Genomic DNA, 23,400 nt, shown 5'->3' on the forward strand with positions numbered 1-23,400 from the left:
TTTTTATTCAATCGGTGATAGAAGTAGTATCCATTAGTTTTCTTAGGATCCCCCATAAACCTACACTTATCTGATCTAGCACTAAGCTTATGTCCAAAAATATTTCTAACATAAGCAGGACAGCCTCAAGTCTTAAGATATTTAAGATTAAACTTCCTTCCCTTCTATATCTTATATGGTGTGCTTGCAACAGACTTTGAAGGCATCCTGTTTAATTTGTATGTGGCAGCCTCTAGGGCATTATCTTTAGAAAGATATTGGAAGATCAGTAAAGTATATTATGGACTGCACCATATCCATCAAAGTGCGATTCCTCCTCTCTACTACATTTAACTGGGATGTATAAGGAGGGATCTATTCAGAGAGAATACCTTTACTTTTAAGATGATCAAAAAATTTACTAGATAAGTATTCTCCTCCTCGATCAGATTGAAAAACCTCAATATCTTTTTTAGTTTATTTCTCGATCATACATTAATACTCTTTGAACTTATCAAAGGCTTCAAATTTATGTTTCATAAGATACACATATCCGAACCTTGATAAATCTAATGTCAAGATGATAAAATAGGAGTATCCTCCTCTGACCTGAGTTGTCATTGGTCCACATACATCTCTATGTACTAGGGCTAACAACTCATTCGTCCTCTCTCCATATCCAGAAAATGGAGTCTTGGTCATCTTACCCATGAGATAAGATTTATAAGTTTCCAATGATTCATAATCATATGGGTCAAAGGATTCTTCTTTGTATAACTTATTAATCTTTGACTCACTAATATGACTAAGGTGACAATGCCAGAAATATGTGACATTCACATCTTCTCTCTTTCTTTTCATATTTCTTTCAATATGAAAAATATTTTCATTGATTGCAAGAATTAAAAGATTGTTATCAATATAACCACTGCCATAAAATTCATTAGAAAAGAAAATGGTGCATCCATTTTCCATTAACCTTATTTCATAACCTTGTTTTAATAACAAAGGTATAAAAATAATATTTCTAATGACCTTTGAAATGTAATAACAATCTTTCAATACTAAAATTTTGCTTGAAGGTAAATCAAGCATACAGATTCCCACAGCCACTGCGCTAATCGACTCTCTACTTGCACCATAAAGCTCGAGGTCATCTCTTTTCAGACCTTTAATATTCTATAGTCACTGTAATGAATTATAAATATATGATCTACAGGTGGTATCTAATATCCAGATATCAGAGTCTAAACTACTCAATAAAAAATAGATCTATATCATATACACATCTTTTGGTGCTACATATGCACCCTGCTTTAATCTTGCAAGATTATTCTTGTAATTATACTCCCAATGACCAAATTTGCCACAAAATGAACAGATGATATCTTTAAGGATATCTTTTACCTTCTCATTATTACTGACCATCCCAAGGTTAGGAATATCCAGAATATCAGAGTTCTTCTCCGATACAAATCTTATTTACAAGTTCCTCAACCAATCCACAAAGTTGGATCGATCAACATATTTTTATTTATGGTATCATGCAATGAAAATAAAGAAGCCATAATGTAGACTTAAATCTACATAAATAAAGAATAATAGTATAAGCAGACCACTCATGTTTGACATACATAACTAGATGAGGACTTTTAAAACTAGTTATGTCTCCCACTATTTTATCGAATATCATAGCCCTCTCCTATGGCAAACAAAAAATATTCTATATTTATCTTAGTGGGATTGAGATCCTAATTTCTCATAATGATCTTGTATTAATACAACAAACCCTTGTGAGTTCATAGATAGAAAACTCTTTCCAATTGTATCTCATGCAATTCTTAATATTTTATCTTGGTCTCTAAAACATTATTCATCTTGTGTTAACACAATAAGCTATAATATTTTAGTTAAGTAAGACCCTTCATTTCGATACAGTCAAAATTGAATATAACTGTCCTTATGGTAGCACAACAAAGCAGTATATCCAAAATTATCGTAAGCATCTTTTATGCATCAGGATTATGTTATATCAATCCTTATGACAAGCCTTGTGTTAACACAACAAACTAGCCACAGTTTATGATGTAACATTAACCTAGCATGAAGAAAGGCCCCTAGTAGTGTTTAAAACACTGAGCTACCTTCATTCAAAATTCGAACTAATTCAATTGATCAAAAAAGTGTTAAGATTGGTGGGGGTCTCCCGTTATTTTTCTTAAACACCAATAAAATTGGCCAGACTAACAACGAAACCAATTAAATAACCACCGTACTTGAAACACTCCTTAGACACCAATTAATTAATCGATTCAAGAAATAGGTCAGCTACTGATTCACAACACTATGACTTAATATAATTTTTTTATGAGGGCTTTAATGGTCTCAAGCACATCCTAATTCAATCAAATGATGCACAAATATAGTTGTATCTTAAAAATCATAACAACTAAATATAGCATCCAGTCATATCTCTAAGATATGAAAAACATAACCATACAATATGACTATAACTAGCATTTTAAGCATATCATATATACATGAAGTTCTAATAACATGCATGAATATAAAATATTTTTTTTATGGTTCTTCTTCTTAAGACATCACAATGGCACCCCTACGCGCCATAAGAGTACCCTATTGAATAGGAAGAGAGGGTCTTTGAACCCTACTCGCTCTTATGACCAGACGGCCTAGTGATGAACCCAATTAGAGTACTAAACTACTAAAAAAGATTTTATACATGCATCATACATTTTATATTTAAAAATAAAACTCTAAGACATGCGAAGGTTTGGATATTCAATCGGGTTCAACCCTTGACCCGACTTGAACCAAACCAAAAACTCATGTTTGATCACAATCAAGACAACATTCTAACCTTTGATTATATAGATCAAGGTAGGCTCTGATATCACTGTTGGATTTTGATGGTACAGTGAAAGGGTTAGGTATTTAAAATTTTCATTCAAAACATCCGATGCACCGGAAAGTCCAATGCCCAGAAATCCTTGACTATAATAATCAAAGTACAATAAATATAAATTAAGATAAAAAAAATATCTGTAGCACTAATCTTAATTTTCATAAGGTGTTCAAGTGTCTGTCCTCTAATGGTGATCCACACGAAAACTAAACCAAAGACAGCGCTTCTTCTTCATCTTGCTTCAAAAGTTCTAGCCACTAAAACTCGACTAGCCTTATACCGATCAGGTTTCTCCAATATATTTTATCTTCCAAACTAATGTATTTGATATTTATTATTAATAAAGTTAGACATTTTTAATTCATTATTTGTGGCATCTTATACATGTTTAAGATTATAATGAACTCATAGGTTAGGATAATGATTTTGGAGCTATGATGAGATCATGCTAGTGAGAACTAAATCTTTGATAGTCCTAATCTAAAATATTTTCAGTCATTGATTCATTGAGTCAGAGATCAATGATACCGATAAGACTGGTACATCCTATGTATGCTCGATGAAGAGGGTGGTTGATCTCATAACTACTTGTGTGGTGACACTAATACAAGGATGTGGATGCTCATTAGAGAATGAGTTGACTAAATTGACCTACGAAAAAATATCTGATGGAGTCTTATTTGCATGTCAGCTGGTTGTTCTCTAATGGGAGTTATGCAAGTGATCCTTGGATCTGAGATCACCATGGTATTTTGTGTTCATGAATCCATATTTTGGTTCATTTTCTAGCTTAATTTTTTGATCCTTATATGGGATATTCTGAACATGATGTAGTGTGCATGGAGGTTGTGAATAGTCAATAAGAGATCGATCACTCCTAATAAAGGGAGCGAACATCCTATGTGATCTCATAGGTTAAAGATTCAATAAATCTTTGACCAAAGTAGGATAATAATTAGAAAAAAATTTCTAATGCATCATCATCTGAATTATCATCTTCTGATCGAGATACATATAGGTAAGCATTTGGATTTGACATGATTTCATACCTATAGCTCATCTGGAGTATTGTATGACTGAAGGATTGAATTACACGGTAACCTACAACTGAAGAATAATTTTAATATTTCTATCAAATTTTATCTCTCCAGGTAGTCATGAAATATTGTTAGATATCAATTTTGATTTATGAACTCATAAGAATTAAAAAAAATTAATTCAAAAATTAATTAAAAAGAGTTCTGATTAATCGGTGCAATTGGACTAACCTAATTCAATCGATTTGGTTTAGGTCATGATTCTGAATCCATTGCTGGCTAGATATGAAACCCGATGGGTCACATACTTTGTGATTTGATCTTGATCTAATTTAATTAAAATTTATTATAAATTTTATGGGTTAATTTGATATACTAGCATATTGTATTATCCCAAGTTTCTAATTAGGTTAGTTCAAAGTGTTTGAGCTAGACTTAACCTATTGCTTTTGACCTAATTGGATTAGGTCTGAATTTAATTGGTTTCCTACCTTATCTTGAAAGAGTTTCAAGTGAGAAAGGACTCCTCCATGCCACCAGGTTTCCATGCTAAAGTAAATGCTACCCCACTTGGTTTTTGCATTAAGGAAGAAGGAAGAGTCCTTCTTCATTAAGTTACTTAACCTCCTTGCCTTATCTTGATTCCTAAACATTATTCCATGCTAATTGATTAAGGGATGTGGAATTTGATGTCACTTAGGGGCTTGTGCATAGAAGAAGAATCCTTCTTCTCATTAAACTCCTAACCAACTCCCTTAAATGAATTAAACCACTGGTGAAACCAAGGAGACACCAAGTGTTGGCGTCCCTTAGTAGTGTCTCTTCTTTCCTATTTAAATGGAATGTACCTTATGGGATAAGGCTAAATTCTCTAGTGATTAGGCATGGAATAGTAAGGGAAAAGATAGAGAAAATTTAGAGAAAAAGATAAGAAAAAAAAAAGAAAAAAAATAGCAAGGAAGGCAAGAGAGAAAAGGAAAGCAAGGGTTGCTTGTCCTAGGGTTTGATTTTTCCAAGTATTGGAGTTTCAAATCAGATTTGGAGGTGAGATCTCTTGAGTAGAGGTTCTTGGAGTGGTCCTAGTAGAGGTTGTGAAGGCATACAGGTGGTGGTGCAAATGGTTCTCAAAAAAAAAAAAAAACGACAGTGTTCTTGTGAAAAAAAGGCTGCAGCACTACATCGATTGGGAAGGATCCTGATCAGTTCTATATGGATCACCATTGGAGGGCTTCTACTTTGGAGTCTTATAAAGACCATCTTATTACCTAATCACCATCTTCAAAAAGTATATGTTCTAACCCTTTGCATGCTTGTTTTGGTTTGATTGAGGTCTGTAAGGTGATTTTAGGGTTTGTGTTCCAATCGGCTAGTTTTAAGAGTTAAAACTTTTCTTATGCATGTTAAAAAAATTTTAAAATTTATATTCCACTTTGTGATTGAAATTCAATAGTGGTATCAGAGCCATCCTTATTAGATTCAAACAAATTGATGCTACTATTGCAATATAGATTTGATCTGGTTCATATGTTGCCAGCTATATTAATCGATTACTTACATCGATCTTTAAATCAAAAATTATTTTGATCATAATTGTAGTTAGAATATTAGATTTTAGTTGTTAAATTTAAAATTTATTATTATTAAAAATTTTATAATTCATGGTAGATTGATAATTTGATCGAATTTATTAGGGTGCATTGCAATTAGGTCATTGTTGACCTAGTCAAACCTAATTTGATTAGGATTTTGAATCAAGTATAATCCATGTTGGATTAAGATTCAAAATATTAGCTTAAGTCAAATTTTGACATATGAATTGGATTAAGTGTTGAATCCAAATCACAGTCAAATTACTATGGCTCAAGTGTTGAACCAAAGTTGTAGATGCACCCTACTTATTTTTGACATAGGCATATGAATGATATTGCAACTAGAATAGCATGGAGTATAGCATGATATTATTTTCTTTCTTATGACATGCATATTACATATTATATTAATGATAGGATGTGCATAAGACCATCAGTTAAAAAATTATATTAAGTTATAGTGTCGGGATTCATTTGCTAACCGAATGTCGAATTCATTGATCAGTTGGTGTCTAAAGCAAGTGTCAAAGGTCGATTTCTAATTAGGTTTGTTTGTTTTCCTGGTCAAATTGTTGGTGTTTAAGGAAAGCATCGGGGAGCCTTCCATCTACTTATCTGACTAATTTAGTCTATTAAGTTTCAAATTTAAATTGCTTGTGATGTAGATACTACAAAGACCTTCCTTCACACTAAGTCAATAGAGTATGTCAAGATCTATAGTGAGTTTGTTCTACTATCCACAAGACTTACTATGGAGATTGATATGATGTTGACTTAGTATATATTAATATTTATGGCATATTTGAATAGTATTGCTTTGTTGTGCTATCCACATCAGCAGCATTGTTTGAGTATCACCATATAAGAATGAAGGGTCAAACATAACTAAAACACTGTAGTTTGTTGTGCTATCCACAAGACTATGGATGATCTAGAGGTAAGAGAGATACTGAAAATTGTATAAGATACAATTGGTAAAGAGTTACCTACACTTGAACTCATGAATACTTGTTGTGCTATCCACAAAGTATTTGTGAGGAATAGAGATCTCAACCCCACTTAGAAATATGATGATGTTTCTCATTTTTATACTTAAGGGCTATGAAATTCGTTAAAAAAATGAGAGTCATAGTTAGACAAAAGTCCTAATTTAGTTGTACATGTTATCATGAGTTGTCTGCTTATACATTATTCTTGTTATTATAGATTTAACTGCATAATGGCATCCTTATTTTTACTACATGGCATACTAGATGCTAACAAATTGATCGGATCAAATTATATAGATTAGTTGAAGAATCTAAGAATTATTCTCACTCAAGAGAAAGTCTCTTATATTTTGGATATCCCAGCATCCGATTCGATCAATGCAACTGAGGAAAGGGCCATATACAAGATGTGGCTAGATGATAGTGTGACTATCAAGTGTGTTATTGTTGGGCCTCATGTGGTGCTCCCAAGGCTCAAGGGATCAAAGCTAAGGCTAAGGTCTAAAGTCCATGAGGTACTCATGGGGTTTCTAGGACTAGTTTGGGTCCTAAGATGAAAAGCTGTCAGTCTTTCGGATCTTGAGGTTCAGGAGACTTGAGCCTCAAGGGGCTAACTTATTTTGGGCTAGATTTGAGTTTTAGGTAGATAATATTTATTCAAATCATGAGTGTATATGGGTTTGGATTAGCACAAATCTCATATCAAGTTAGCCAAGGGAGTTTTGTAGTTGGGTCACATTGATCTTGTATAAATACCTTTGTATTTAGGGTTTGTATGAATGGTTCAATCAATCAAATCATTTTCTCTCTAAACTTTCTCTCTCTTTCTTTCTCTCTCTCACTCTCTCTAATCTTCTCCACATCCTAGAATTAAAAAAACTAGGGTTTCTTGGCCGCCACCCCAAAAAGAAAAAAAAGGAGGTGCTAGAAACCAATGCCCCCCCTTTGTGCATGCCGCTGTTTTGAGCGCCCCCTCTTGGCCTCCCAAAAAGAGTTTCAGGTTTTAATTTTTTATTTTTTGAAGGCTTCATCAAGTGTGCTTCCAGGTCTCAAAAGATGGATTTCAGATCTGGTGGAGAAGGGGTTTAAATCGAAGAAGAAAATCCTGCTAATAGGATTTACAAGGCTGCTGAAACTAGGAAGGCTATTCTTCTTCAACATGTTTCATCCCCTTCCAGTGAGTTTTCTTCATTGATCTCCTAGTGGGAGGTACTCCATATACCTGGGAACATGGCACAATAGTTGGTATCAGAGCCTGTATTGTGTGGAGGGAGAACGAGACGTCAGAAGGTGAAGATCTTCAAAGGCTGAAATTTCAGCAAGATCCCTGTCAAGGTATTTCTCAAATCCCTTGGATTTTCTATTGTAATTTGGTTTGGATCCAGCCATGGAAAGCAACATGAAGGTTGATTTTGAGAAGTTTGATGGAAAAAAAAAATTTCTATGTGAAAAGTTAGGGTTGAAGATCTCTTGGTTCAGACAGATCTAGATCAGGCATTAGAGGAGAAGCCTGAAGGGATGTCGGATCGTCAATGGATGTCTCTGGAGAAGAAGGCTTGTTTGGTGATTAGAGGATATTTGACACATGCGTCTCTCTATTCGATGTTAGAAGAGAAGATCCTGAAAGATTTGTGGTCGAAGTTGCACACCATGTATATAGAAAAAAATATGTGCAACAAGCTGATGTTGAAAAAGAGACTGTACAACCTTCGGATGCAGGAAGGCGGAGATATCTTGGATCACATCCAGAGGTTCGATCAGATGTGTAACGAGTTGCTAAACATCGGGGTGAAGATGGAGGAGGAAGATAGATCTCTATTATTGCTATGCTCGCTGCCCCCTTCCTATGATCCATTGGTGACGATGCTATTGTATGGCAAGGAGACTCTGGAGTATGAAGATATGGTCTCGATGCTGTGCTCCAATGAACAGTAGAAAAGATGACCAAGAATGGAGCTCCACAGGAGGGCTTGGCCTTGGGGGAGAGGTTAGGAAAAGAAAAAGAAAGAGGCAAGTCAAGGAGACGATCAAAGTTCTAGAAGAGCAGTAGCAAGAAAGAGGCTCGGTGCTACAAATGCAATGAGATCAGGCACTTCAAGCGAGATTGCCCGCAGTGAAAGAGCAAGAAGGGAGACAAGGGAGGATCTGATGCACTGAGTACAGTGGTTGATTAGGAGATGGAGGATGACCTCTTGGTAGTATCTGATGGTCATAAGCAATACACAGATGTATGGACCCTGCATTCAACCTGTTCGCATCACTACACCCCAAACTGGTCTTGGTTCGTGATATACACCAAGATTGATGAGGGGACCGTGACACTCGAAGATGATCAGCCATGCAAAGTTGTTGATATAGGGAGCATTCGGGTGAGGATGTTTGATGGGATGGTGCAGACTCTCACAAATATAAAGCACGTTCCAGAATTGAAGAAGAATCTGATGTCACTAGGCTATTTGGAGCGAAGCGGCTTCAGTTTCAGTAGTCATGCCAGAAGTGGAGTCTTGAACATCTCAAATAGAATCATGGTGGTGATGAGAGATAAAAGAATGGAAAATAACCTCTACAGGTTGGAAGGATCTGTGGTGATCGAAGAATCTGATACAGCAGCTGCAGCAAAGGATCAGCAGGGGGCTCATCGATTGTGGCACTACCGCCTAGGCCACATGGGTAATTATGGGTGAAGGAGCTGAGCAAGCATGGTCTGATTTTAGATTTGGATGGAGGTATTTCAGAGGTATGTGAGCTATGTCAGATGAAAAAGTAGAGGAGAGTGCAGTTCACTACTAGTTCAGCCCGTAGTGCAACACCACTGGAACTAGTCCACACTGATGTGTGGGGACCGGCCCCAATTTTAGCTAGAAATGGGGTGAGATACTTCTTGATCTTTATATATAATTTCTCGAGAAAGGTATGGGTCTACTTCATGAAGAAAAAATCAGAAGTATTTACCAAATTCAAAGTGTGGAAAGCTGAGGTGGAGAAGGAGACAGGTCAGAGCTTGAAGTGTCTGCGGTCCGACAATGGCGAAGATTATACCAGTAGAGAGTGCAGCATCAAAAGACACTTCTCGATGAGAGGGACTTCTCACCAAAATGGGATGTCCGAGAGGATCAACAGAACCCTTTTGGAAAAGGCATGGTGCATGAGGCTGCAGGCAGGGCTTCCTAAAGCATTTTGGGTTTATACAATGGATGCAGCCTTATATTTGGTGAATCGGTCACCTCACGTAAGATTAGATGGTAGTATTCCAGAGGAGAAATAGTCTGGAAGGAAGATTGGGCTGAGCCATCTAAGGGTGATTGGGTGCACGGCATATGTGCACATCGGTGCTGGTGAGCGGATCAAGTTGGACGCCAGGTCACAGAAGATGGTATTCTTGGGGTATACTTGAGGAATTAAGGGATACCAGCTATGGGATCCCTTGGAGAAGAAGATCATCATCAATAGAGATGTCACCTTCGATGAAAATTTAGTTCTCCAAAGGCAAGATGGCATGGAGGAGCAGCAGGAGGTCCAGCAGGGCAGTGCTGGACAACTTACATCCTATTCTTTTTTGCCTCTTACAGGTGCATTGGGTGGACTTGGTATTCAGATGGAGCACTCTTCAGATGTGTCTCTACAAGTGGAGAGGTTGGATGGGTGATAGAAGCCAAGAGATCCAGCAGGAGCAAGCTGGGCTTAGGATGGACATCGGGGTTGCACTGCACAAGCCCAAAAGGAACGTCAGGCAATCGAAATAATATGGCTTCGAAGAGACGTTGTCATGTACCCTGATGATAGTAAATGGGGATCCCTACACCTATGAGGAGGCCATAGAGTGCCAGGACAAAGAGAGGTGGGTCCAAGCAATGTCCGAGGAGATGCAGTCCCCCATAAGAATGAGACGTAGCGATTGGTGCAGTTGCCACAAGGGAAGAAACCCATTGGTTGCAAATGGGTTTACCAATGCAAGGAGGGGCCTTCAGAGTAGAGAGGTATTAGGTACAAGATAAGGTTAGTGGCCAAAACATACTCCCAGAAGGAAGGTATCGACTTCAGCGAGATTTTCTCTCCTGTCATTAGATATACTTCCATCAGGATGTTGCTGAGCATCGTAGCAACTCAGGACTTGAAGCTGGAGCAGATGGATGTCAAGACGGCATTCCTCCATGAGCATCTAGAGAAGAAAATCTATATGGAGCAGCCACTGGGGTTCCAAGAGTCAGGAGCAGAAGGGAAGGTCAGTTTGCTGCAAAAATCACTGTACGGGCTGAAGCAGTCGTCGAGGCAATGGTACAAATGATTTGATTCCTATGTGAGGAGCATCAAGGTTTTTAGGTGTGAGTATGACTCTTGTGTTTATGTTCAATTTTTGAAGGATGGGTCTAGGGTGTTTCTACTCTTGTATGTGGATGTCATGCTTATATCATGCAAGAGTAGGAAGGTTGTGCAGGAACTGAAAGCAGCCTTGTCTCGAGAGTTCGAGATGAAGGATTTGGGGCCTGCGAGGAAGATCTTAGGCATAGAAATTTTTAGAGATAGAGCCAAGAAAGTACTACATTTATCTCAGAGAGGCTACATCAAGAAGGTCTTGGAGAGGTTCGGGATGAAGAAAGCAAAACTGACGGAGCTACCACTCGTCAAGCACCTTAGACTCTCGAAGATGATATCACCACAGACTGAGATGGAGGCTTAAAAAATGGAAAGAGTGCCATATGCCTCTGGTGTGGGAAGCCTTATAAACGTCATGGTGTGTTGTAGGCCAGATATTACCCACGCAGTGAGCCAGGTCAGCAGGTTCATGGCGTAGCCTGGCAGGGAGCACTAGCGAGCACTGAAGGGGATCTTCAGGTACTTGGTGGATACTATTGGAGTTGGCATCTGCTACAGACAGTGAGAAGGTGCTGAAGGACTCTCCAACACACCCAAAGAGGCTCGGGGGCTGATAGAAGGGATTGTAGATGCTGATTTTGATGGAGATGTCGACACTCAACGATCGATGATAGATTTTGTATTCAGCCTGTTTGGAGGTCCAGTTTTATGGAGATCATGCTTGCAGCCTATCACGGCCTTATCGACCATTGAGGTAGAGTATATTGGCATTATAGAGGCAGCGAAGGAGGCCCTATGGCTGAAGGGTTTGGCGTTGGAGATGGACCTTGCACAAGAGGTCGTGAGGGTGCATGATGCATGTCGTAGCACACCAAAATTAACCCTACTCACTACTGTGTAGATAAGATGAGTCGGATCGTATCCGTAGAGATCTTAGTTAATTATTTTAAAAATATAAAAAAAATAATAAATTATAAAAAAACTAAGAAAGAAGCATGAAAAATAAAATTACTTTTTATTAATCTAATAAAGAAGCATACATAAAGAAAAGAAATAAAATTATGATACAAGACAATTAAATCAAGTTGATCTTCTTGCTGCGCCTGATGGTGGATGTGTCTTCTTGAATCCTTCATCTTCCTCCGTGCAGACAGCGATAGGATGGCTGGAAGGCTTGGTACAGGAACTCCAAGGAAGAAAGATTGATAGAAGTGGATATGTAATAGAGAAAAGGGTAGCGGCACTAGGATTAGAACCTCTCTTAGATTTGATGGGATGTGAAAAAAGGATCTATGGAGGAATATATTGTGCTAGGGTTAGTACCTCCCCTAGACTTATGAAGAAGAGGAAGAGGGAGAGAGAAAGAGAGAAGCTTGAAGATAACTTAGGCGTTGGCTTGATTGAAAAAGAGGGAGGCCTTGGGATTCTATTTATAGAGTGAGGAGGCTAGGGTTTCATGAAAAAAGAGATGAGAGTGTGAATAAGGACCCTTGGATCTTCATATTGATTCTCTCCCATTGATCAATAAGTCGTGTTCACACTTAGTTTCATTTATCTTTTAATCTGGGCTTTTGATTGGAGAGGTTGCTTTTTGATCCTTGATCTTTAAGTTGCGTTCATACTGAAATAAGAGTTGATTGCTTGGTTCACTCAAATCTAAACCAATTTGAGTCCAAATTAAATCGTATGAATCCAAACTCTCAATTACCTGCAAAATAGACTAGATAGCATTAAATTTTTAATAAAATAATATTAATGATTATAATATTTAGTGCTTCTAGTATCCTAAATTAAGTATTCATCACACCCCCTAATTTAAATTTTACTCATCCTCGAGTAAAATAGATACATTAGCATTGTACACCAAATTGTCCTTGAATTGAAAGTTATCCTAGACATTCCTAACTATAGTTGATATCTGGTTATATCATTAAAGAGGTACTTCATTGGATTATCAATTCGACCCAATTAATGGTTGAGTATTAGCCATAAAATTTTTAGAGATCTTCTTTCACCGACTTCCCACTCTACTCTTTAAGTCCTCAAACTTGATCTAAGTAGGGTTTATTATCTTCTTACAATTTAGTCCCCTTATTCTTTTTTTTTTTGAAAAAATATTTACATGTATAGTCAGTGCAATGTCCTAACCCCTTAAGCTTTCTAATTGACTCTTATAGCGAGCTTTAGGCCAATGACTCCCAAACCAATTAGCTTTAGGGCATTAGGTGTAAGACACCCCTCAGGCTTACTAACTCAAGTCAAAAAGACTACGAGTTAAAACTGACTATACAAGAGATTTCTTCATATTCTTATCTTTTGACGTGAACAACAACGCTTACTTAGGCGAAGGGACCTGATTACTTAATGAGAAATGTTAAAAATCTTTTTTTTTTCTTTTATCTCTCTTTCTTTTTTTTTTAAATAATTTTTTTTTGGCATATCTCGACCTTTCCACCCATACCCCCATAAAGAAGATTCTTCATTGAGATGGTGGAAAAAAGGTTCTAGAATCACTTCAAATTTTAGTCTAATCTAAATTCTTCCATTAATTGGGTGTCCTTAATAATTTTTTTCTGGATATCTCTAAAATTATCTAGACCGTTAATCATTTATTGATTAGAGTACCTAGTTAACTTCAAATTGAGATAAAATTTAGATGCACAAAACTAATTATTTCTGACTATACTCGAGAACTTAATTAGTTATTCTCCCTCCCAACTTAATTTTCATTATCCCCAATGGAAGAAGAGAATCATAACAAAGAAAAATAGAGTGTAACAAAGAAGGACACCACCTGAGTTTGATGTGTGTAATGTTGATTAAGATGTCATTCATTACTAGGCTAGTGTGTTCTTGACTCCATTGATCATGGTGCTCCCCCTAACTTGGCTAATTATTTTTTTCAAAAATTTTTAAAAAATAAAAAGAAACTAGATAGCTGAAAAATAAAATATCGGATTGCCTCCCAACAAGCGCTAAGATTAAGGTCTTCAGCCAGACCAAGTCAAAGTTCCATTGTAAACTGGATCCTGTAATTCAATTGAGTCAACTTGCTCGTCATCTCTAATTTTATCCACATAATGTTTCAATCGTTGACCATTTACTTTGAATGTGTTTTCTGTTTAGGATCTTTGATTTCAATTGCTCCATGAGGGAATACCTGAGTTACAACATATGGTCCATCCCAATGTGAACGGAGTTTTTCAGGGAATAGTCGCAACCTCGAATTATAAAGCCACACTTTTTGATTAGGTTTGAACATTTTTCGTGAAATATATTTATCATGATAAGCCTTAGTTCGAGTCTTACAAATTTGTGAACTCTCATATGCTTCATTGCGTAGCTCTTCTAATTCGTTCAATTGTAGTCTCTATTACTACTCATATTTTTTATGTCGAAATTGAATTGGTTTATGGAATAAAATGCACGGTGTTCTAGCTCTACCAACAGATGACAGGTGTTGGTGCAAAAATTCACCTGCGTCGGAGAAGCTGGAGTCGAGGGAGTCGCGATCGCCGTCGGGATCTGCAAAAAAAGTCTAAACCGAAGGTGGAGTTGCTCTGGCAAGATCCTCCGATGCTTAAGTCAGTTCTCTACCTCAACAAGAATGGAGTGCTCGAACAAAAATTTTAGCAGAATTTTTAGGTAAAAAATGAGAGCTTAGAGAATAACGTATCTGGGGTCCCCCTTTTATAGGTAGAGGGAGCAACAGACTGATAGCGATGTTTGTAACCGTCTGGCAGTGGGTTGCCCAAGGTCAGGAGGAGTTTGTTGCGAAGAGTAGTGGAGTGGAATTGTGGCTATCATCGGGACATGCCACGTGGAGTCTGTCACGGGGAGTGGAGCGGCGTCCGTTGTCGCAACTTGTCAGAGGATGGAGGAATCACGTGGTATCCGTCACAAGAAGTAGAGCAGGATCGTGGCCATTATTGCGATCTGCCAGGGAGTGATGGAGCCGCACGAAATCCATCGTAGGAAGTGGAGCAGAGTCGTGGCCGTTGCTGTGGCCTGCCAGAGGGTCCAGGCCTGTCGGCCGAAGTCTGACTGGAGTGTCTGACGGAGAGGGGTGGCTAGTTGCCCATCTGAGAGGAGCTCAGAGTCTGGCTCTCGTGGGAGTTCAGATGAAGTCTTCCTTCAGTTGAAGTCGGGGACAAGGTCCGGCTCCCGCGGGAGTCCGGACGGAGTCTTCTCACAGCTGGAGTCGGAGGCGAGATCTGGCTCCCGTAGGAGCCCGGGCGAAGTCCACCTGCAATCAAAGTCAGGGGCGAAGTCCGGCTCCCTTAGGAGTCCGGACGAAGTTTACCAGCAGTCGGGGTCGAGGACGGAGCTCGGCTTCTGTAGGAGTCCGAGCGAAGCCTTCCAGCAGTCGAGATCGGGGATGAAGTTTGGACGGAGTCTTCCTTCGGTCGGAGTCGGAGACGAGATCCGGCTCCCATAGGAGTCCGGGCTGAGTCTTTCTGCAATTGGAGTTGTGGGTGAAGTCCGACTCCCGTAGGAGTTCGGACGAAGTTTACCTATAAGTGAAGTCGTGGGCAGAGCCCGGCTCCCGTAGGAGTCCGGGTAAAGTCCACCTGCAGACGGAGTCGGGAATGAAGTCCGGCTCCCGTAGGAGTCCGGGCGGAGTCTTCCCGCAGCTGGAGTCGGAGACGAGATCTAGCTCCCATAGGAGCCCGGGTGAAGTCCACCTGCAATCAAGGTCAGGGGTGAAGTCCGGCTCCCTTAGGAGTCCGGATGAAGTTTACCAATAGTCGGGGTCGAGGATGGAGCCCGGCTCCCGTAGGAGTCCGGGCGAAGCCTTCCAGCAATCGAGATCGGGGATGAAGTCCGGACGTAGTCTTCCTTCGGTCGGAGTCAGAGATGAAATCCGGCTCTTGCAGGAGTCCGGGCTGAGTCTTCCTGCAATTGGAGTTGTGGGTGAAGTCCGGCTCCCGTAGGAGTCCGGATGAAGTTTACCTGTAAGTGAAGTCGAGGGCAGAGCCTGGCTCCCGTAGGAGTCCGGGTGAAGTCCGCCCGCAGTCGGAGTCGGAAATGAAGTCCGGCTCCCGTAGGAGTATGGGCGGAGTCTTCCCGCAGCTGGAGTCGGAGACGAGATCTGGCTCCCGTAGGAGCCCGGGCGAAGTCCACCTGCAATCAAGGTCAGGGGCGAAGTCCGGCTCCCTTAGGAGTCCGGATGAAGTTTACAAGCAGTTGGGGTCGAGGATGGAGCCTGGCTCCCGTAGGAGTCTAGGTGAAGCCTTCCAGCAGTCGAGATCGGGGATGAAGTCCGGACGGAGTCTTCCTTCGGCTGGAGTCAGAGACGAGATCCGGCTCCCGTAGGAGTCCGGGCTGAGTCTTCCTGCAATTGGAGTTGTGGGTGAAGTCCGGCTCCCGTAGGAGTCCAGACGAAGTTTATCTGTAAGTGAAGTCGTGGGCGGAGCCCGGCTCCCATAGGAGTCCGGGTGAAGTCCGCTCGCAGCCGGAGTCGGGAACGAAGTCCGGCTCCCGTAGGAGTCCGGGTGAAGTCCGCCCGCAGCTGGAGTCGGAGACGAGATCAGGCTCCCGTAGGAGCTCGGGCGAAGTCCACCTGTAATCAAGGTCAGTGGCGAAGTCTGGCTCCCTTAGGAGTCCAGACGAAGTTTACCAGCAGTCGGGGTCGAGGATGGAGCCCGGCTCCCATAGGAGTCCGGGCGAAGCCTTCCAGTAGTTGAGATCGGGGATGAAGTCCGGATGGAGTCTTCCTTCGACCGGAGTCGGAGACGAGATCCGACTCCCATAGGAGTCGGGCTGAGTCTTCCTGCAATTGGAGTTGTGGGTGAAGTCCGGCTCCCGTAGGAGTCCGGATGAAGTTTACCTGTAAGTGAAGTCGTGGGCGGAGCCCGGCTCCCGTAGGAGTCCGGGTGAAGTCCGCCCGCAGCCGGAGTCGGGAACGAAGTCCGACTCCCGTAGGAGTCCAAGCGGAGTCTTCCCGCAGCTGGAGTCAGAGACGAGATCTGGCTCCCATAGGAGCCTGGGCGAAGTCCACCTGCAATCAAGGTCAGGGGCGAAGTCTGTTTCCCTTAGGAGTCCGGACAAAGTTTACCGGCAGTCGGGGTCGAGGATGGAGCCCGACTCCCATAGGAGTCCGGGTGAAGCCTTCTAGCAGTCGAGATCGGGGACGAGGCCCGGCTCCCGTAGGAGTCCGGATAAAATCTGGTAGTTGTAGGGATCTACCATTGGTGAAGTTCAGCCGTTGATGAAGTCTGGGGTAGTTTGGATTGGAGTTGAACCTGGCTGGAAGAAGTCTGGAAGGGATTCGGGGAACAGCTGATAGTCGTAGAAGGTCAGCTGACGGCGGAGCTCAGTGAGCACTTGGGGCGGCTTAATAAATGACTGGGGGAACTCATGTTGAAGGAGCTCGGGTGGTGCAGTGGGAGTTCGTCCGTCTGGAGAATTCAGTCAGCACTGTGGAAATCCGACTGTTGGAGAAGTTTGGAGAGATACCATCTGTAGTCGAAAGCCGGAGGAGTCCTGGGAGGGTCAATCCTGTCAAAAACTTCCGCTGAGGGTATTTTATACCCAACACCAGTCCCTCTACTTTCGAGTTCGAATTTCGAATGAAGGAAGTACAGAGAGATTGTCACAGCCGAAGTTGCTCCCTTGATGTCCGCGCACAATCGTCCTCAGATATTTTGGCATTCAATGCACATGCGCTGGAGTCTTTTCAAATCGAGGCGATCCGAAGAGGCTCTTTTGGAACCTGCAGCAGAACGGTGCTCAAGGTATGGTGCAATAAAGGCTCTGTCAGCCATTTGCCACTTTTTAACCGCCCACTGTGGTGAGTGGACACGTGGTGAAAAGAGACCGGTTAGAGGGGATTCGCAATCATCATTATGCCGGATCTCGGGGCCTATTTAAACCCGCACTCCTCCTCCAAGAGTCCCGCTCTATCCGACAGTCTCGTTCTGGCACCCTTCTTCTCCCTGAGAACTCCGATTTTTCTCAACGCCCTTTCTAGCCTTAGGCGTTCTTCGAGCCATCCCCATTTCCGCACCTTCGCACCTCTCCGAATCACTTAGGTTAGTCTCGAAACTCCTTCTTCTTTTTATTCTTCCTTTTGCCATTCGATCTTTCTTCCTCTTGCTCTGCACATTAGTCCCCTGAGACCTTGTCCGCGATTTTCCCCGATTTTTAGGGATTTCGCCCCTGTAAGTGGTCTTCGTGTGATTCTAGATGTCTTCCAGGGCTTCTTCTTCTAGCGGCTCTAGGAGTTCGTCTGTGTCGGTCTCCCAGAGTCCTCAGGCGGTAGATGAACCGGTAGCTAGAGCTGAACCTCGTCTGATTTTTGCACCAGACGCCATTCCTTGTTCTCTGACTCCGGACGAACTCCAACCGATAAGAGTTCAGTATGAGGTTCTTCCGGAGTACGAACTGGAACTTCCTGGCCCATCCGATCGGGCTAGTGCCCCTCCCCCGACTGCTTCTGCCTGTACCAGAAGGCCTTCCGTGCCGGACTTCGGCTTCCTCTTCCACCTTTTGTCATTGCTCTTTTCTGATTTCTGGACATTTCTTGGGCTTCGGTTGCACCGAACTCCTTTAGATTTTTGGTAGGGTTTCTCTCTCTTTGTCATATAGTCGAAGTCCAGCACACCCTTTCCTTATTTAGATACTTCTACACCTTCAAGCGTCATCCCACGGTGAAGGACTGGTGGTACTTTTCCCCACAGTTCGATAGAAAGGGGTTGCTGAAAGGTGCCCCCTCTTCTATCCATAGCTGGAAGGGGAAGTTTCTTTATGTTTGATGCCCGACCTTGAGGCTAGGGTTGCCCCCTTGGGGCTCCCCAAGGGACTCCTTCCGTCGGGCGCCCAGCCTGGGGGGGGACGATCATCAAGCCTCCCAGAAACTCCTCAAATATCCAACTCTTTCTCTCCCCAACCTTCTGAAGGAGCAGTTTCTGTTCAACATCGGCTTGAGCCCCTTGGATCCCACCAGTATTTCATCTCTCATTTTCTTTTCTTTTTTTCATTTCCTTTCCTCTCTCTCCTACTTCTCTTCTTTTCTTCTTTTTCACGCCCTCTTTCTCTTTTTCTTCTTTTTCTCTCTCTTTTTTTTTTTTTTTAGGCATGGATGTCGAAGAAGCACAGATGCTTGCCAGGGGCCTGAAGGCTCTCAAAAGAAAGGGCGCCGCGACCTCCGGGCTAGCGAAGAAGACTAGAGTGGAGGGGATGAGTTCGGCCACGTCCGCCCAAGCGACCTCAGCCGCCGACGTCCTTGCAAACACTGAGCTTCCAGCCGCTCGGGCTTTCTCGAGGGGTTTGAGTTCTCCTACCGAGGTCCCCGCTTCGGAGACCCATCCTGAGGAGGTGCCAGGGGGTGAGAGGAGGAAGAGGAGGAAGACCTTGGCCCGTAGGGTCGGCAGTCGCCGGGCTACCATCGAAGAATCCCACGGCTCTGAAGGGGAGCGGGGGGATGATCCCTTTAGTGACAGGGACCTAATAAAAAAGCTGGTAGATGGGTGCTCACTGCCCGAAGTCGTCCAGAGAATCATCCGCGTCAATCCTGCACAACGAGTCTGGGACTCACTGGGGGCCTTCCTTGAGGTAAGCAGATTCATCTTCCTTTCACTTCTTCATTTAATTAACTTCTCAGCTCCCATCCTGACCCTCCGATCGTCCTTGCAGCTCGGACACCAACTCCTCGCCAACATCGAGATGACAAACAAGATGGTGGAAGGTCAGCAGGCCGAGGCTGCCCACCTTAAGGAAATGGCCCTCGAGGTGGCCGGTCTCCGAGAAGCACTTGAGAGAGAGAGGCAGACCTCGGTGGAACAGAAGGCCACCTTGGAGGAGATGGTGAGGAGGGCGGAGGCCGAGGTTGCCAACATGGCGGAACAGATCCGACCCTGGTCTCGGAGGCCAGGGGTCAAGCGATGGAGGAGTTCAAGGCTTCCACCGAAATGAAGAAGTTGAAGGTTGAGTTCGGCCAAGCCGCATTCAATAAAGGGTTCGAGCTCTGCCAGGAGAAGATGGTCGTGAAATTCTCCGAGCTCGACCTTAGCTTCTTGGATGAGGCATCTGAGGATGAAGCCGAACCCTCCACCGTCGCAGCCACCGCGGACCACCCCCAGAGGTGTCGAGTCCCCCCATTGATCCAGAGGTCCGAGACCTCTAACCTTGTATTCTTCCTTTATTGTAATTTTTCTTCTTTCTTTTGTCTTCAAGAAACGTTCAGTCAATAAAATTGGTCGCCTCCTTTTGGGGGACTATTCTTCTCTTCTTTTTCTTTTTTCTTTCTTCTTCTTTGTAATGAGCTGTGTCTTAACGCGTTGACCTCCCGATGGTAGTGCCCTGCCGAAGTGCTTCCCTTGCCTCAGGGGGTTCCGCTGAAGTCCACGATCCAGCGCCTGAAGAAGGAAGTTCTTTATTTGATGAAAAGGTTGAAGAAGATGGAAGGCGAGCTCCGTAAGTTGAGAGAGGGTCACTCCGAAGCCACCGCAGAGGCCACCCACTTTTGAAACCTCCACGTGAAGGGGATCATGGAGTAAGTCGGAGAAAGGCAAACTTCGAGATGGAGCTCAAGGAACATAGGAAGTGCGCCAGCGATCGAATTTGGGCTCAAGCTGCCAAGATCAGTTCCCTCCGAGTGGAGCTGTCGGCCGCTCAGGAGAGGATTAGCCAATTGGAAAAAAGCTCATTCTGGCTTTTAACTCGGGCCAACAGCGACCGGGAATGGTCGAAGAAGGTCTCCGTCCTCCAGCAATAGCTCCAGGATGCCGAGGCGAGCTATGATGCGTACCGGATCGGCTGGCGCAAGCAGATGGATGAATACAAAGGGAGGCTCAGGATGGCGACCGACGAAGTTGCCCGCCTTCAAGGGCAGCTAGCTGGAGGGGCTCAGCTTGCTTCCGTTCGGGATTCCAGCAAACTCCAATCCCTGAGAAGAACCACAGAAGAGCTATCTGTCACCCTTGGGGAGGGGAAGGCCGAGCTGCAGCAAGTGAAGATCCAGCTGGCATGCGAGCAGCAGGCCGTCAAGGATGCGGAGGTGGAATCTGAAGTCTTGAGAAAAAGGCATCAAGAGGCAGAGAACGAAAGCCGGTGATTTCACCGTAGATACATGGAGATATTAATGAGAGAGAGAGAATTGGAAGTAGAAGTCGAAAGTTTAAGGCACTCCCTGGCAAGGGTCGAAGCCGAAAGTTCGAGGTCGGAGGAAGTCGGGCCCCCTTAGGGCTCTTTTTGCCTTCCGTCTTCCCATGTATATATTTTTTCTTTTGTTGTTTTGTCTTATTCTTGTTGTTTTGCTTTTCTTCCTTTAGCCTGCTGGGCTTTGTAGTGTATATTTTGTGAATGAAATAAAAAGGAGATTTTGTGTTATCTTGTCCATGCATTGCATTAAATCATCGTCCGCCGAACTTCTTTGTCTCTTGACTTGTTCGACGTCGGTGTCATTCGGAGGTGCCCAGTCGTCGCCACGTTGATTTGCTTTTCTTATCGTCCATGGTCGTAGGCTCGAGCTCATGGTCTGAACTTCGTATTACCTTGAAGGAGTCATTATTTTCTTGATCCATGTCGAGAGCCTTCTTAGAGACCGGGGATGTTCGATAGGAGCTCCCATCTTTGTTGAGACGAAGTTCCCTATGTTTTTGGTGTAGTTTATTTTTCATCTATTGTCGATGTAGTTCATCACTTTCCTTTTTAATTTTCCTCTTTTTTTCTGAGTGAGGGTCCTCCCCTTGCTTTTCGCGGGGTCGCGTAGAGGTGTAGAGGTGCCGTTGAGGGGACTTTTTCCTTTATCCGATCATGTTGGGCGATCGAGTTTTTGTCATCATCAGGACAAGGTTCTCCTTCTGTTCTTGACGTAGTCGATCTCAGCTCAGGTTAGGATGAGGTTCTCCTTCTGTTCCCAACGGGGCTGTGGGGGCACATAAAGATCGTTGCAAGGGCCTCTCCCCCCATCCGGTCTAAAAGAACTGGGTCTTCGACTTTGCTCATGTCAGGATGAGGTTTTTCTCTTGTTCCTAACATGGCTGTGGGGGCACATAAGGGCGTTGTAGGGCCTCTCCCCCCATCCAGTCTAAAAAAATTGGGCCTTTGACTTTGCTCATGTTAGGGTGAGGTTCTCCTCCTGTCCCTAACATGGCTGCGAAGGCGCATAAGGACGTTGAAGGCCTCTCCCCCCATCCGATCTAAAAGCATCTGGCCTTTGACTTTGCTCATGTTAGGGCGAGGTTCTCCTCCTGTCCCTAACATGACTGTCGGGGCACATAAGGGCGTTGTAGGGCCTCTCCCCCCATCTGGTCTAAAAGAACTGGGCCTTTGACTTTGCCTATGTTAGGGCGAGGTTCTCCTCCTGTCCCTAACATGGCCATGGGGGCACTTAAGGGCCGTTATATGGGTCTCTCCCCCGATCTGATCTTAAAATAATCAGACTTTCATTTTGCTCATGTTAGGACGAGATTCTCCTCCTGTTCCTAACATGACCATGGGGGCACTTAAGGGCCGTTATATGGGTCTCTCCCCCGATCTGATCTTAAAATAATCAGACTTTCATTTTGCTCATGTTAGGATGAGGTTCTCCTCTTGTTCCTAACATGACCATGGGGGCACTTAAGGGCCGTTATATGGGCCTCTCCTCCGATCCGATCTTAAAATAATCAGACTTTCATTTTGCTCATGTTAGGATGAGGTTCTCCTCCTGTTCCTAATATGACCTTGTTTTGATTGTTTGAAGGGGTTATCCCCAGTCGTAACAAGTCCATGCCAAAAGGGAAAGACATGCAAAGTCGAAAAGAATTTTGATTCAAAGCAAAGTCATTAGTAGTACATTTATAGGTTTCTCGAGTCCCATGATCGTGGAAGGTCTGCTCCTCCTTGAGGTCCTCCGGTGATGGAGTTGATGGTTCGATTGGAGGCTGATCTCTAGGCTGCTCTTCCCTCCTTGGCGGTTCAGGTTGCGGCAGGGCCCTTGACTGATCCTCTCTGCCTTCAGGTTGGCATCGAATGAACCTATCGAGCTGACCTCGTTTGATGAGCTCCTCGATCTCATCCCGAAGCTGAATGTACTTCTCTGTATCGTGGCCGTGGTCATGATGGTAGAGACAGAACTTGTTAGGATTGCGCTTCCCAGTGTGTGTGCGCATCCTTTCCGGCCTTGGCAACTGCTCCCTGACCTCCATCAGCACTTGGGTTTTCGAGGCATTGAGGGGGGCATAGTTGCGAAATCTTTCTGGTGGAGAACCCCATCGAACTCCACGGTCCGGACTTCTCTACCTGCATACCTGGGGAGGAGTATGGACATGCTTGTGCCTGGGAGAAGTTCGAGAATGTGGTCGATCTTCTCTCGATCCTTTTTCGACTGCGGGCTTACTCGAGTCTCCCACCTGCCGCTCTCTCGCAGTCTCCTCATCCTTCATTCTGAAGGCTTCTTCTGCTCGGGTGTACCCTTCGGCCCGAGCCAACAGATTAGCAAAATCTCTGGGATACTTCTTCTCCAGGGAGAACAAAAGGTCATTCTTCTGAAGGCCGCCCTTCAGAGCAGCCATCGCTATCGACTGGTCCAAGTTCCGGACCTCCAGTGCGGCGACATTGAAACGGTTGATGTAGGCCCG

The 23,400-nt window shown here is 43.3% G+C and overlaps 1 protein-coding gene across 1 annotated transcript in view; it reads left to right on the forward strand.

Annotated features, from left to right (window-relative positions):
* Positions 1-10,296: 10,296 nt before the first annotated feature.
* Positions 10,297-23,400, forward strand: part of LOC140859300 (uncharacterized) — a 64,566-nt gene continuing 51,462 nt past the window's right edge. The window contains exons 1-2 of the mRNA XM_073260962.1: positions 10,297-10,418; positions 10,601-10,742. Of these exons, the coding sequence (XP_073117063.1) occupies positions 10,297-10,418; positions 10,601-10,742 (264 nt within the window). The remainder of the gene's footprint in view (positions 10,419-10,600; positions 10,743-23,400) is intronic.

This window comes from Elaeis guineensis, chromosome 7 (assembly GCF_000442705.2).
Source record: "Elaeis guineensis isolate ETL-2024a chromosome 7, EG11, whole genome shotgun sequence".
Lineage (NCBI taxonomy): Eukaryota > Viridiplantae > Streptophyta > Magnoliopsida > Arecales > Arecaceae > Elaeis > Elaeis guineensis.